Source organism: Polypterus senegalus, chromosome 2 (assembly GCF_016835505.1).
Source record: "Polypterus senegalus isolate Bchr_013 chromosome 2, ASM1683550v1, whole genome shotgun sequence".
NCBI classification, from domain to species: domain Eukaryota; kingdom Metazoa; phylum Chordata; class Cladistia; order Polypteriformes; family Polypteridae; genus Polypterus; species Polypterus senegalus.
In genome coordinates, this window is record NC_053155.1 from 161,723,994 (window position 1) to 161,739,471 (window position 15,478).

The 15,478-nt window shown below is 36.4% G+C and overlaps 1 protein-coding gene across 3 annotated transcripts in view; it reads left to right on the forward strand.

Annotated features, from left to right (window-relative positions):
* usp16 (ubiquitin specific peptidase 16) overlaps positions 1-15,478 on the forward strand; it is a 210,019-nt gene that overhangs the window by 110,102 nt on the left and 84,439 nt on the right. For all 3 annotated transcript variants that reach the window (XM_039744906.1, XM_039744907.1, XM_039744908.1), the window contains exons 6-8: positions 6,778-6,980; positions 9,683-9,775; positions 9,969-10,099. In XM_039744906.1, the coding sequence (XP_039600840.1) occupies positions 6,778-6,980; positions 9,683-9,775; positions 9,969-10,099 (427 nt within the window). The remainder of the gene's footprint in view (positions 1-6,777; positions 6,981-9,682; positions 9,776-9,968; positions 10,100-15,478) is intronic.

Sequence of the window (15,478 nt, forward strand, 5' to 3'; positions counted from 1 at the left end):
TATCTACATATACACACACATATATATATACATATCCACATATATATATATATATATATATACACACACTGTCAGGGACATAAAGCCATCCTTTTTCCTTGCTTCGCCAAGGAAGCTGCCTTTTTATTTAATCCATGGGTTTTCCACTGTTTTATTGTTCGTTTATTACGATTGTTAAAGTTCTCTTTATATAGCACGTTGTCAGTTCAGCACTCCGGTTGTAATATGATGAAACTGCGCGAGCTCACTCTTGAGAATGCAACGTATAGTTGTCCAGGAGAAAAGCAATCTTGCCTGAAATCAATGGCAATCTTTTGTAAGGTCTGCCCCTGAGACTTGTTACTTGTCATCGCGAAGCAGAGCCTTACTGCAAATTGGAGGCATTTGAATTGAAATGGGAGATCAGAGGGTATAACGGTGCAAGGAATACATTGACTGTGGAGAAACTCTAGAGACAGCGTGTGTATTAACTTGTGGATTTTTCTGTGAGTATTTGGTGGCAGCGTGACGAAGTTGCTTCCGCAAGACAGCATTAGCTGTGGAGCTCAGCTCGGAGCATATTCTTTTCCTACCTTGTCAATTGTGTAATGCATTTTTTGAACAGGTTTGATGCATGGAAGTGATCACTCGTACTGCGTTCAGTCAGTTCACATGAGCTGCTCTCTTGTGTGATGTTGCAATGTCCACGGCTTTATTTAATGTTAGCTAAGACCCAGCACTTAAAAGTTTCTCGCTACATAAATTTTAACTCCGTTACAAAGTGATCCAAAGTCTCGTTTATACATCGTGTCTTCTCATTAAACTTGTATCTCGCGAATAAAGTATTCGACGAAGGCATGACAAACGGCAGCAGGAGCGTGTCCATAAACTTAATTTAAACTTACGGTTTACACCGTGCTTTGTTTCCGCAGTAGCTGCACTTATGAATAAGCTTGTATGCGTTTTTCTTCTTTTCTTGTATCCTTGTTTTCTACGTACTGCCTTCACAGTCAGTTCACGTGATTACGTGGGAGGCGTGATGACTTGACATGCAACTCCGTCCCCCACGGCCATCGAGCTAAAGTCCATTACAGTATATGGAGAAAAATAGGTTCCAGTTATGACCATTACTCATACAATTTCGAAATGAAACCTGCCCAACTTTTGTAAGTAAGCTGTAAGGAATGAGCCTGCCAAATTTCAGCCTTCTACCTACACGGGAATTTGGAGAATTAGTGATGAGTGAGTGAGTCAGTGAGGGCTTTGCCTTTTATTAGTATAGATGTTTTATTTTAGAAGTAAATATTATGAGACGTGGCATGCCATCAGCACGGCATGCAGATAGTCCTTAAGATCACGCCCTGCATATGTAGGAAGAATTGCAGCAAGGGCGTCCCACTCTCTTGGCCTCACTCGCGATTTTGTCAGCGCGCATTTGTCAAAAACCAGTTAGCGTGTTTGTCAGCGCTCATTTGTCCATTTAGGTTTTGTCGGGGCGCATATGTCTATCGCGCTTTTGTCGGTGAACCCTATATGCGCATGTCCGTAACTTGAAAACCAAGTGGCAGCACATGATATTCTCATTACAGCAGAACATTATAATACTACATATAGCTTACTGCATCGACTCTAGCAACATTAGTAAATACAGCGTACTAATTAACAAGAAACACAATGTTTTTCGGCCACATTACCGTCAGCTATGCCGTTATTTTCTCTTTCTGTTTTATATTAAATATATATTGGCGTGGTGGCCCTGTGCAGGTGCACAGTTTGCACATGCCTAAGGCCGCCCCTGCTGCCCACTGCTGCAGCCTAGTACTTCAGTTGTGATGTTGCGGCTCATTAACTTTGGTCAAGGCTCGTGGCTATACTAGCAGATGACGTTTCCGGTACCGTAATGCCATGGGAAGACGTGCTTTTGTCAGAAGGCAGAAGTAAGAAAAGTCAATAAGTAACGCCGAAGATGCAGAATGATTCAATCACAAACGATAGTAATTATTTTGTACAAGTTCAGTGCTAACTAGGATCTGTCCTGCGGGCTGCACAGATTTCTGTTGCAGGCCACTTGTTTGACATACCTGCTGTAGATAAAAAATAAAAGGTGGTAATGAATGACACAATTTAAACAAATTTATTTTCAATGGACAGTTTAGGTTACTATGTTTTACCATTTTTTAATGAACACGTAAGATTAATTTTAAAGAGAATTATGCAGCATTAGATAAGCTACAAAAATAAAAACCTGAGAACCTTTTTCTAAGTTTTTTTTCCTCATTGAATGGGGATTGCATTCACTTTCAGTCCACAAAACTCCATTAAGCTTAGTTTAGCACTTAAGTTGCATCAGTTACTAAGCACGACCTGCACTGATCCTCTTTGGTGAAACTGAAACTGCCTCAATTTAAGCATGTCTTACTTGCTAGGCATGCTTTGTGAAATTACCACCCAGAAGACCACAGTAGCTGCAAGTTTATTTTCCAAAACAGTTTTCTAATTAGAAGAGAGTCTTTGCTGATAATGAAACTTGGTATTTAACTATACTGCTTGTTAGTGCTTTCTTTCATCCAAGAGAAATTTTAATTACGCTGTAGAGCAGGGATCCTCACACACGGTGCTGAAGGGGCTGCAGTGGCTACATGTTTTCACATCAGCCAATTTATTAAAGACAAGATTAATTAAAGAGTTTTCTTAAGCAGCCATGATAAACAACAAATAAACCACCAGCTCTCAAGCTAATCTGGTTCCATTTACAGTCTTCAATATGTATCATGAAGTATCTTGTGTTAATAAAATGTTTAAAAGTAGATGGGATAGAAAAGGGGAGGATCATGAAGTGCAAATCTGTTCCAGTCCACAAAACATACGGGTAATGTTCGCAGAAAAAGTATCAAAAAGTGCCAAGTATCATTATCAGCAAGGACTTTCTTTTAATTAGGTAACTGGTTGGAATGAAAACCTCCAGGTTCTAGTACCCCCCAGGACCATAACTAAATATTCTTGGATTAAATTGTAAAAGCTTTTCATTAATTTTAAACAGTAAAAGAGACATTATACTTTATTGCTGAAAATAACTCTGAATGACCATTTAATTTATACACAATTTTCTTCTAGAATTTGATAAGAACCATTTTTTCCCTGAAACCATGAATAGTTCCTTCATCTGCAACTTTTATCATTTTGCTTTTTACTTGTTGCCATTTTAGTCATACATGCAGTTCAAGTTTGTGTCATGCCTTACACTGTGATAAACAGCTATAATGGAGTTATTGCTGTATGGGTGAACTAAATTGTATGTGGTAATAGGAAAAAAAAAATTGATGAAACATTATGAGGTGTTGGCCATTATCTTAATTTTTATGTATGGTGGGACAAAATAAGAGTCATTAATAGGTATGACAATTGAACTGCTGAAAGTGTATGTCTATAAACTAAGAAAACTAAATTTAATTGGCTAAAAGATGCCCATTGCATATGTTTCAACTTTCTGTGCTTAGAAAGTATAATAAATTTGTCTGAATTTGGGTGAATTACCATTTCAGACCAAATGTCTATTCCTTGAATGCTGGCATTGTCATGAATATGATTAGCTAAAGATTGCTTATAATAGAGAAATGCACATGGGTGTTTTTGTATTACACATTGGAGCACAGTTTCTTAAACTATGGGTTGTCTAGGATTGTGACTCACCTCTGTATTTAACATGAATGGGTTACATACAGTACAGTTTATGAAATCTCTCACAATGGATTGGCACAGCTATTGGCAGTATGACTGTTGTTGGTGATTCTGCAAGGTCATTCAACCCCACCTTGAACCCCCAAAGCTATGTATATGGACAGTGGTTCTCCAAGGAGGTCCTGCTCTGATTGTCGGTGGTGTTTCTACATAGGGGAAAGCTATATACATTGGCATCTGACCGTTGTTATGGACAGGGTCTCAAAGAAACTAGTAAGGGCAAAATTGGGTCATGAGAAAAAAATGTTTTAAGAAACCCTGTACTGGAGTATTGTCCTAAACCTAATATTAAGATTCTTTCTGGGCAATAAGTCCCTCACCATAATTCTCCGATTTTACAGTGTAGATTTAATATAGAAAGAGACCTAATCAGGCATTACCTGGTGCAAAAATTTTATTTTAAGAATAATTAAATAGAGAGAGAGCGAGCAAGCAAATGTAATATGTCAACCAAAGAAACATAACTCAATTACCCTCACTCTTTACCTTGTTTGGATTAGTAAAATTCACAATGACGGCATACTGAGTTTGTCAGCTCTGACTTAGAAAGAGTGTATGGCTCCTTTTTGGAAATCTCATGGTATTCCTTTTCCCATTGATATCCTTACTAGGTGATCAGGGTACTTTGATCTGGGGAAGCTGTTATTCTTCTTCCCATTCTCCAGTATTGTCAAGGTGAGACTGAGACTGAGATCAAACATACACTGCTCAAAACATTAAGGGAATACTTAATCATCACAGTATAACACCAAGTCAGTTAAGCTTCATGGATATCAATCTGTCTAAATAGGAAGTATAAGCAATTGTAAATCAACATCACCTGGTTTGATGCAAATAAAAGTGACAACAGGTACAACAGAATTATACCACGATCTGTCCTAATCTGGACATTTGTGCAGTTACAACTGCATATTGCCAACTGCAAATCTGCGATGTCTAGATTGCAAAATCAAGGAACACAGGAACTTCTTCTAAGCACTCCAAGCAGAGTACTTCCTGGGGTTTTCAGCTGAGCTCTGTCTTTCTTTCTCACTCAGCCCCTCCTTTTTTTAGCTTTACCACCACTACACTACCACCACTACACTAGAACAGTGTACAGTGCAAAAGCTGCCAACTACGCCAGGTGTTTTGTCATAGAATCATACCATGATATGTCCCAATCTGGGCATTTACACAGTGGTAACTGTTGATTACATTTTACCATGCAAATCCACAACATCTGGATTGCAAAGACTCTCAAAAGCGGCTCTTTTTACACCAGGAACAACAGGAGAACTCCTGTGCACATACACACAGATATTGGCTTTAAGCAGTGCAACCAGAGCACTTTCTTGTTTCTTCTTCTGAGCTTTCTTCTCACTCACCTCCCATCTTATGTTGACAAGAGCAAGTGTTTTGTTGTGGAATCACGTAATAATCCAAAGTTGTGAATGGCCACCAGCAGTTGCCATAGTGCAAATGTCTAGATTGTGACAGGTTGTTGTGTTATTTGAAGACAAAATAGTAACCTTATCACAAACAGTTTTCAGTATTTTCCAAAGGGTCCAATGGCATGCATAGAGTTGATGGCTTCAGTGAATAAACAATCTATTTTAGGTATGTGATGTAATCTTTAGTAATAGTGGCTTCCAATATTTCATTCCTTTGAGTTCTGAATCATTTTCCAGAGCATGATGAATGTGGTAAAACGCTGTTTGTGTGTGGCTTTGAAGTGCAGAACTATTATTCACAAGTAACAAAACCTTAATTTCTGAGTATAAAGCTGTTATGGAACTATTTTGGAAACAATGTTGATGTCATCCATGCTTTCTTATTCTGATGCCAAAAAACAGTACGAAGATGCTTCTTAAAACTATTTTAAGTGCATATGGTTTTAAGCAGGAGTGAATAAAAGTAGTCTTTAGTTGTACCCAGCAGAACCCCTCCAGAAAAGAAGCGTCATCCAATCTTCTAATGTATGTTGGTATGTTTTTGAAGTGTACTGTGGGTTGACACCTAGTTCTAAAGTAATCTTGGGTGCATTTTTTCTGGATGACATTTTTCTTCCTATTGTTTTCTTAACTTTTTTAGGTAACATACATGCTGCTTTTTTGCTCACTGATACTTATTTTTCAATTACTATCTTATTACTCTTCAGATTGAAATGTCTTTTGAAGGATTTAATCCTTGGGATTCTTCTTCTTATTCTTTCGGCTGATCCTGTTAGGGGTCGCCACAGCGGATCATCTCCTTCCATATCTTTCTGTCCACTGCATCTTGTTCTGTTATACCCATCACCTGCATGTCCTCTCTCACCACATCCATAAACCTTCTATTAGGCCTTCCTCTTTTTCTCTTCCGTGGCAGCTCTGTCCTTAGCATCCTTCTCCCAATATACCCAGCATCTCTCCTCTGCACATGTCCAAATCAATGCAATCTCTCTGACTTGGTCTCCCAACCGTCCAACTTGAGCCGACTCTCTAATGTACTAATTTCTAATCCTATCCATCCTTGTCACACCCAATGCATATCTTAGCATCTTTAACTCTGCTACCTCCAGCTCTGTCTCCTGCTTTCTGGTCAGTGCCACCGTCTCCAACCCATATAACATAGCTGGTCTCACTACCGTCTTGTAGACCTTCCCTTTCACTCTTACTGATATCCGTCTGTCACAAATCACTCCTGACACTCTTCTCCACCCATTTCACCCTGCCTGCACTCTCTTTTTCACCTCTCTTCCACAATCCCCATTACTCTGTACTTATGAAAGTTAAATTTCCATAAGATGCAAAAACATATAGCCTAGGGTTGATTTTTACCAAACACTTTGTGTTGATGACTGCAATGATATCATCATCCTTCTTCCCATTTTGTGTTTCAAGAAATTGTATTTCCGATGAAAACCTTTCCTGCTGATTTAATGAAATCCTACAAGGGTATTACTAAAATTATCATATGCTAAAATATTCAGCCTTAGTGATTTCATTCTTTGTTTTTGTCATGTAATTAAAGTTGTTTTAATAATGGTTAATTTGGTATTGTATCATATATTTGGCATAAAGTAACTTTTATTTTTGGCAGGTTTTAAAGAGAGTGAAAACCAAATACATAAGTTGGAGAATAAAAAGGTAGAAAAGGAAAATAAAAATGAGCAACACAAAGACAACCAGAAGAATGAGACAGTTGTAGAAAGCAACATCACATCTTCACATGAAAGCAGAACTGTCCCTGTGAAAGGTTTTAGTAATCTTGGAAACACATGTTTCTTCAATGCAGTTCTACAGGTTAGATATTTTGAATGTTTTTATTATTTTTGTAACTCTTTGTGTTTTTAACAGTTTGGAATATGGTACTGTATATTAGTTTTTTTTTTTGTATCAGGAAATGTAAAGTACACTTTCAAAAAATGTATCTATGTATATTAGTCACAGCCACAGCATTAAGGTAGACTAAGATATAGTGCCTTGGGTTTAATGAAATGCTGTATGATCATGATAGAGATCCTTAAAAGTAATGAACATTTTTGTAAGGACAAAATAATTTTGAATACTGTAGTTGTTTTGTGTGTCTTGTATATTACCTGTTTACATGTTTACTTTTAAGACTATGGTCAGTATTAGTTTTAACTAGACTTAATTTTTTTTAATGTTAAAGTTTGCTCCATTTATATGAACAATGTATGAGAGTCTAATAAATAATTTATTGAATAAAAGAATATTAATAATCTATTGGCAAATGCTATTTACCTTATATGTTGGTCCTTGAAAGTTTAAATCATAAGGGAATATTTAAATTAATTTAGATTTTTTTGCATAAAATACTGTATGTGGATCTCATTTATTGGCTCAGAAAACTGCCTAATAGCAGTTATTTAATGCAGTACATTCTGGTGAATCATTCTGAATAAAAAAAAAATAGTAAAGGCTGAAATAAATGTGTTGCTTTCCTTCCATGACTCTCTTTAATATAAATCAATGATTTCAGCCGTAAAATATTGGTAATAGTTTATAAAAATGTAGCATTATTTCTGTAGAAAAGTGGCTGCTGGAATGCATGGATCAGTGGGGGCAGTTATTCTTTTTCTAACTGCCTTCTGATGATTATGCTAAATACAGTGGTTTCAGAAATTATTCAAATCCCCACCTCTTTTTGTACACTTCATCACGTTGTAGATTTACTTTTAAGGGAATATATTTGCTATTTTTGCCAATCAATCTTTACTTTAACAGACCATATAGACAAAGTGAAAACCTGTTTTCCAAAAAGTTTGCAAATATATTAAAAATCAAAACTGATATCTCTTAAAATTTATTTAAGTATTTAGACCCTTTGCTCGGGCACTCCAAATTGTGGTCAAATGCATCCTGTTTGCTTTAATTATCCATTGAGATGTGTCTAGAACTTGATTAGAGTCCACCTGTGGCAAAATGAAGACACACATCGGTGTATAAGGTCTCACAATCCCCGCTGCATGTCAGGACAAAAAATGAGCTATGAAGTTCGTACAACCCTCTCTTGATCTTTGTGGTAAAATTGTGGTGAGGCGTAGGTCAGGGCAAGGGTGTAAAACCATTTCTAAAGCTTTGAGTGTTCCCAGGAGCATTGTGAAATGGAAGACGCTTGTGAACATCAGGACTTTTCCTAGAGCTGGCTGTCTTGTCAAACTGAGTAACCATGCAAGAAAGGACCTAATAGTCACTCTAGAAGAGCTTCAGAAGTCCTCTTCTGAGATGAAACTATCTGTAGACAGATGCCACTCTTGAGTAAAAGACATTTGACAGTTTAAATGACTCTTCAATGCACGAGGAAAAGATTTTGTGGTCTGATGAGTGAAAAGTTGAATTCTCAGGGCAGAACTCCATGCACTATGTCTGGCGATCAGTCCCTGCTCATTGTCTGCCTGATGTGCGCCCTATTGTGAATTATGGTGGTTGCAGCACCATGCTGTGGAGGTGCTTCTTGGGGTCAGAGAGACTGATCGGAATTGAGGGAAGGATGAATGCAGCCAAATACAGAGTTCCTTGAAGAAAACCTGCTCCAGAGTGCATGCAACCACAGCATGCCTGTTTATATAGTTTGACTGCGTAACTGAAAGTAAGGGTGAATCATGTGACCCATTAGTCACATGCTTGACTTATCACTGGGAAACTGTATTCAGTAGCTGTTTGAAAAATTAATTTTTCATTCTTTTTCTTTCAATACATTTTGCTGTAGTAATAGTAAATTAGTATGCCACTGACATTTTTTATCACTATGCAAGCAGTGACATTCCAACAATTTTCCAGTCTTTCTAGCTTTTCTGGTTAACAGATTATGTAGTTCTGGTAATTTTTGTATGCTATTGTGAAAAGAAAACTGAGCAGCATTAAATAAATTGAGTGTAACTTCCTTAACTTCACACACAACATAATGATGAGTAAGGTGTGCTTTCATTTAATTAATATTTTCACAAGCATTTTTATACTAGCGGTGGGCTGGCACCCTGCCCGGGGTTTGTTCCTGCTTTGTGCCCTGTGTTGGCTGGGATTGGCTCCAGCAGACCCCCGTGACCCTGTGTTTGGATATAGCGGGTTGGAAAATGACTGACTTACTGACTTTTACACCATATTTCTGTCTTCAACTCCATTTAAGGAAACAGTTATCTTTACTGAAACTCTTCAAAAGTTACGCAAATTAGAATAACAACTAAGAAAATCTGAATGTTAAGATAATTACTCCCCTCTTTCAACTAATTTGTCTATTGCTGCTATTTTTGTTGTGTGTATGTATAAAATCATAATGCTACAGTATATGTAGTTTGCATTTGACTTGGGGCTAGTCAAGTAGCATGTTTTTACTAAATGGACCTTTTGATGTTCCTCTTTAAGAAGAGCACCACATGGGTATTAAAAAAAAAACATGGTTGGACATGTATCTATGTATATTATATTTAAAGTATATGATAAAATGCCATTCATATGTGAATCACAATATGTTTTCACCATAGATTCTTTCACAAACACAGCTGCTTAGGCAGCTTATCAAGGAAATAAAGGATGAAGAAACAGTCAAAAATATGTCCTTTGTGTCAACACAGCAGGTAATTTTATGTTATTACAACATGTTTATTATTCACTTTCCTTATTTGATAGAGACCTTTATTCAAAACAGCTCAGAAAATGATGCACACATGTATTCATGATCATGCATAAAATATTCTGTATGGTATGTTTATTATTTTTTTCTTGTTAAGGAATGTTTAAGTGTCAAATATTGTATGTTAATTCTACCAGGATCCGATTCAGATTAAGCTGGACAGACCAGGGCCTTTGACATTGGCACTATGGAAGTTTTTAGCTGAAATCCAGGAAACAAAGAAAGCTATTGTCACTCCAAAAGAATTATTCTTTCAAGTTTGTAAAAAGTAAGTGTCATACTGCTTATTAATGTGTCACTTTTTATTGATATGCACAAGAAAATAAATTACAATATGTAATGTATTTTAGGAAATGGAGGTCTAAAATACAATGCTTAATTAGTCTTAAACACAACTGCATTATTAAACAACGTATAATAATCTTATATTACATCTTGTTTGTTACACTTTTTTCCTTTTAAAATCTTTTGCAAGATCAGCATCTTTTAAAACTAGTCAGTAGAATTAAGTTCTAAACAAGAAAATTCAATCTGCATCTGGCTTTGCTGCAGATCTTAGTAACTTGAATATACCACTGGAAAACAAAGAGTTAATTCATTCATTCATCAATTTTCTGAATGCAATTTTTCTATAACAGAATCAATTTCTAGGACCCTGGGTAACACACAAGTCCATCATAGGACACATTCATACATTTTTGTATAGGAACCTATGCATAAAAAATGCTATTTTTTTTTTTAATTATCCTAATAATCACATCTACACCTGCCTTTCAGTGTAAAGTGCATAGGCAGTAATATAATTACAACAGCATAAGAAATACAATGAACAGAACATCATACACTGTATATACTGTATATTGTACTGCGTATGAACCAAACAGCCATGTAGCTGTTAGTAGAAGTGGCTGTTGAGTAACCTTATGTGACTGTATTACTGAATTTATATGCTGTACTGTATAAAGTTGTTTTACTGTTAAACTTCACTGATGTTCTTCACTGTAAAACCACATATACTGTGCAGTGATCCCTCGCTATATCGTGCTTTGACTTTCGTGGCTTCACTCCATCGCGGATTTTAAATGTAAGCACATATCTAAATATACATATCACCGATTTTTCGCTTGTTCGCGGATTTCTGCGGACAATGTGTCTTTTAATTTATGGTACATGCTTCCTCAGTTTGTTTGCCCAGTTGATTTCATACAAGGGACGCTATTGGCGGATGGCTTAGAAGCTACCCAATCAGAGCATGTATTACGTATTAAATAAAACTCCTCAATGATATACGATATGCTTCCCGTGCAGTGCTTGATTGTTTGCTTTTCTCTGTCTCTCTCACTCTCTCTGACATTCTCTCCCCTAACGGAGGGGGTGTGAGCAGAAGGACTGTTTGCACAGAGGCTGTTTGCCTAGAGGATATGGACGCTCCTCTAAAAACGCAGCTTTATCGCGGTGCTTCGGCATACTTAAAAGCCCAAAAACACGTATTGCTTTTCCCTCACGCTCTCTCTCGCTGACATTTGCTGCTCCTGACACGCATTCTTTGAAGAGGAAGATATGTTTGCATTCTTTTAATTGTGAGAAAGAACTGTCATCTTTGTCTTGTCATGGAGCACAGTTTAAACTTTTGACTAAAGGATGTTATTTCATGTCTAGAGGGCTCTAATAATGTTAACAGTCTGGGAGAGTTTATAAGGGCTTAAAATATATAAAAATAACCACACAAACATATGGTTTCTACTTCGTGGTTTTTCAGCAACCCCCACGATCGAGAAGGGATTACTGTAATCAGAAAAGAAGTAGTTTTCTAATTAATCATTTCCAGGCATTGTGGTGCATAGGCAGGGATGACTGTATCATATAGGCAAACTAGCTGCTCACCAAAATTTTTGGGGAGAACAATTTATCAAATTTAGTATAATAAACATACAGTAGCTGTTGGCTTTGAGGGAGGGGTGGCTTCAGGTGATTTTTGTTATTGTACAACTCACATGAAACTTCAAGGGGGACCACCAACCTTCCCCACTCTTTGATCCAACATTAATGTACAACTCGCATGGAAATTTTAAGGGATCCTCCAAGTGTACAAGTCGCAGGAAACCTGAAAGGGGAACTGCAAATTTCAATCTGCAGTAATATGTATAGCTATTACCAAACTCCATGGTTTGGGCACGAAATTTGGACTTTTGCCTAGAGTGGCAAAAAGTGTAGAATTGGCATGTGCACAATATGATCTTGCAGGTGTGTAGTGTTTATTTTAAAAGATTATTTTAGTTGCTTGCACTCCAATGCAGCTCTATATTTCTATCTATCTATCCATCTATCAGTGTGACTAGATTTTGTTTCTCAAAGAAGAGGACTGGAGCAGGGATATGATGGATGTTTGTTAACTTTTCTAATCAGACATTAATCCGTGCTAATTAAAATATATTTGCATGCTGAAAACTTGAAAATCAAAATGCAAAGTTAAAATTGAAAATTCGATGAGCAGCAGGTGGTTCTTACTTATCAATTTTGCAGCTTCATTGCTGTTCAGGCGGAAGATAAAATTGCAAATGGTGTCATTTCATTTAATTTTAATTTTTGAAACATTCTTGCATGTAGACTTGGAAAAGTAAATGGCAAAAGAGAGATAACATTTTCATTTTATAATATTAATTTTCATTTCCTTTTTTGCAGAAAACACCTCCCATATACCTTTGAGATATTACAGATCATTGCAAGTACAATATTTGTGACAAATAGGCTACCATTATGATTAACAAATTTTCATGATGAATTTCTACTTATCTATTCACTTTACACACCTCCTTAATCATATTTTACAGGGGGGCCCTTGAAAAAGTGGCCCGCCTCCACAAAGGCGACTGCATTATGTGGTGAAGAGAAAAATTATCAAATTTAGCACTAACATTTACAGAAGATGCTGAAAATCTCTTTGTGCGTCAGACAGCATGGAAACGAGGCAGGTGACACGACCGCAGCCGGCGGCAGACAAAACGCGAGTCGTCTCGGTGGAGGCGGGCCACTGTTGCTTATCCTGGCAGCATCAGACACAAGGCAGAAACCAATGCAGTCATAGATCGATGCTTGTATCTACAAATACAGTATAGGTTTTTATATTTATATATATATATATATATATATATATATATATATATATATATATATATATAAAGATAAAGTAATAAACAACAAAAGGCATAAAGTATTGAAAGCAAAATGTGTACATTTATCTGTAGACCTCTTTAAATTAATTGACATTCTTAATATATTTTAATTTATATTAATATAAAAAATGAATATCAGTACAAATTAAATAATTAAATTGTTGTTATGTTAAGCATGTCTTAGCAGACAAGCTGGCCAGTTTGTCTTCCCTGTACTGTAACAGTCCAACAAGATGTAGAAATTTGTCTGATGGTGAAAAATCTGACAAATTTTTGGTGTAAGATTTTTGTTTTAAAATAAAAAGTCTAGGATGTGTGAAATAATTACATTTGTAATTTAAACAGATGATTTATTATAAAGGTACAAGTTGCTAAATTAAAAATTGGTTGTTTAATATTGAAATAAAATATAAAAACTGATTTTGAACAGTTTAACTTTGCAATGAAAGTGGATAAATTATATTCTTGCAAGTGATGCTGAAATGAAATAAAGAAGCATTATTTGCTTAGCAAGTAATGGGAGATAATAGGGAGTAATAAAATGTGAAAAATATCTACTCTTTTAAGAAAAGATGTTTCCTTATAATACAGAAGGCTAAGTTATAAAAGTTTGGGTAAAAAGAGAACACAGTCAGTTATAGTGCCATGTATAGTACAGGGCTCTATCTGTAAATACAGTCCCCTCCACAATTATCGTCACCCCTGGTAAAGATGAGAAGAATGGGTGGAAAAAATCACCTTTAATTGAATTACCTTTGTCTTGTGATTTAAAGAATGAGAGAAATCCAGCCTTTCACTGAAGTAAATTTATTCTAAGAAAAAATAATCTATTATCAAGAAATAATTACCTTTAAAAAAACCACATGGGCCACTATAACTGACACCCCTATAAATTCTTAAGAACAAAGTGTTACTGAAGCATTTCTCAATTTCCATGACTGTTTCATTGGGGTATAAATGGGCACATAGGTCAAATTCTCTTTATCCATTGTTCAACAAATGGAAAGATAAGAGAACACACAATTCAAATGAGAGAATAATATGTTGACATTCTCAAGTCAGGCCATAAAAAAATTGGTACTTGACTGAAAATGCCAATATCTATGGTTAGGACCATAGTTAAAAATTTAATATCAACTGGAACTGTTACCATCTTGCTTGGAAGAGGACCCATGTTTATTTTGGATGGTAGCAGAGGTTAAAAAAATCCATTAGGATCACTGTTGGAGAAATACAGAAAAAGTAGCATCTTGTAGGGATGGGAAGTTCGGATCATTTTACCGACTCGGACCTTTGAGTCTCGTTCAGTAAAATGAACAAATCTTTTTTCGAGTCATTTCCTTCATTTTGTTCATTTTAGCAAAATATAATTAAAATGTTACCTGTTACCTCCCTAACACATCTACTGCTTACACAAATGTTGATCACACTACAAACAAGACAAAACTATAATGCTATAAGAAACAGAAAATATTAATTCATTCATTTTACATTAGTATTTGACTGAGGTACTGAGCCAGTAAGTGGTTACGTGACAAAAGAACGAACGACTCGAAAGACTCGAGGAATGAACTAATCAATTTTCTATCTGGTTCAGACTGCATTGGTTAAGCTTATGGGGCTGTCATGTGATGAACGAACGACTCGAAAAGCCCAAAGACTTGAAACAGGTGAATCAATAATTCCAATACAGAAACTATAGGAAGTTGTGCAAATGCGCATGCGCGACTGAACGAATCACTCCCACGAGATGACTCGTTCTTCCCGAGTCACATTAAAGATTCGTTCAAAATGAACAAATCATTCAAGAACGATCCATCACTAGCATCTTGGGGTCATCAAGCCAACAAAAAACTACCATGAAACTCCACCTCCATGCCAAAAGATTATTCAAAGTCATGCCTGAAAAAAAAAGCCTTTTGTGTCATTTAATCACAGAAATGGGCACCTGGAGTTTGATAAACACTGGAACTTTATTGGAACCATTTTCTATTGTCAAACAAAACATAAAATGAGCTTTTTGACAACAAACACTAATAGTGAGTTAGGCATAAAAAAGGATAAGAAACCTGAAAATAACTTGATCCTCACTGTCAAATATGGTAGAAGTTATGTGATTGTGTAGGGCTGTTTTTTGTGGGACATGGTATCATGGACTCTACAAAGTATTGGGAGATTTTAAATTTAAACCTAGCAGTCTCTGCCAAAAAACTAAAACTGAATTATCATTGGATCTTCTAGCAGGACAATGGTCCAATAAATACAGGGTGAGCCAAAATGAAGTACCACGTTTCTCAAGGTCATTGCACAAGGTAGAGGCAGCTGAGTGGGTTGGGGGTCCTTTGATAGGCGATCCCTTGTAGTTTTCAGTTGGCAACATGCATTGGTCCGGTGCACACCATGCTTTCGCTGTCGAACCGTTCTTCAAAAACAACAAATCCATCATCATTACGCAACGCACCTTCTGAACACAC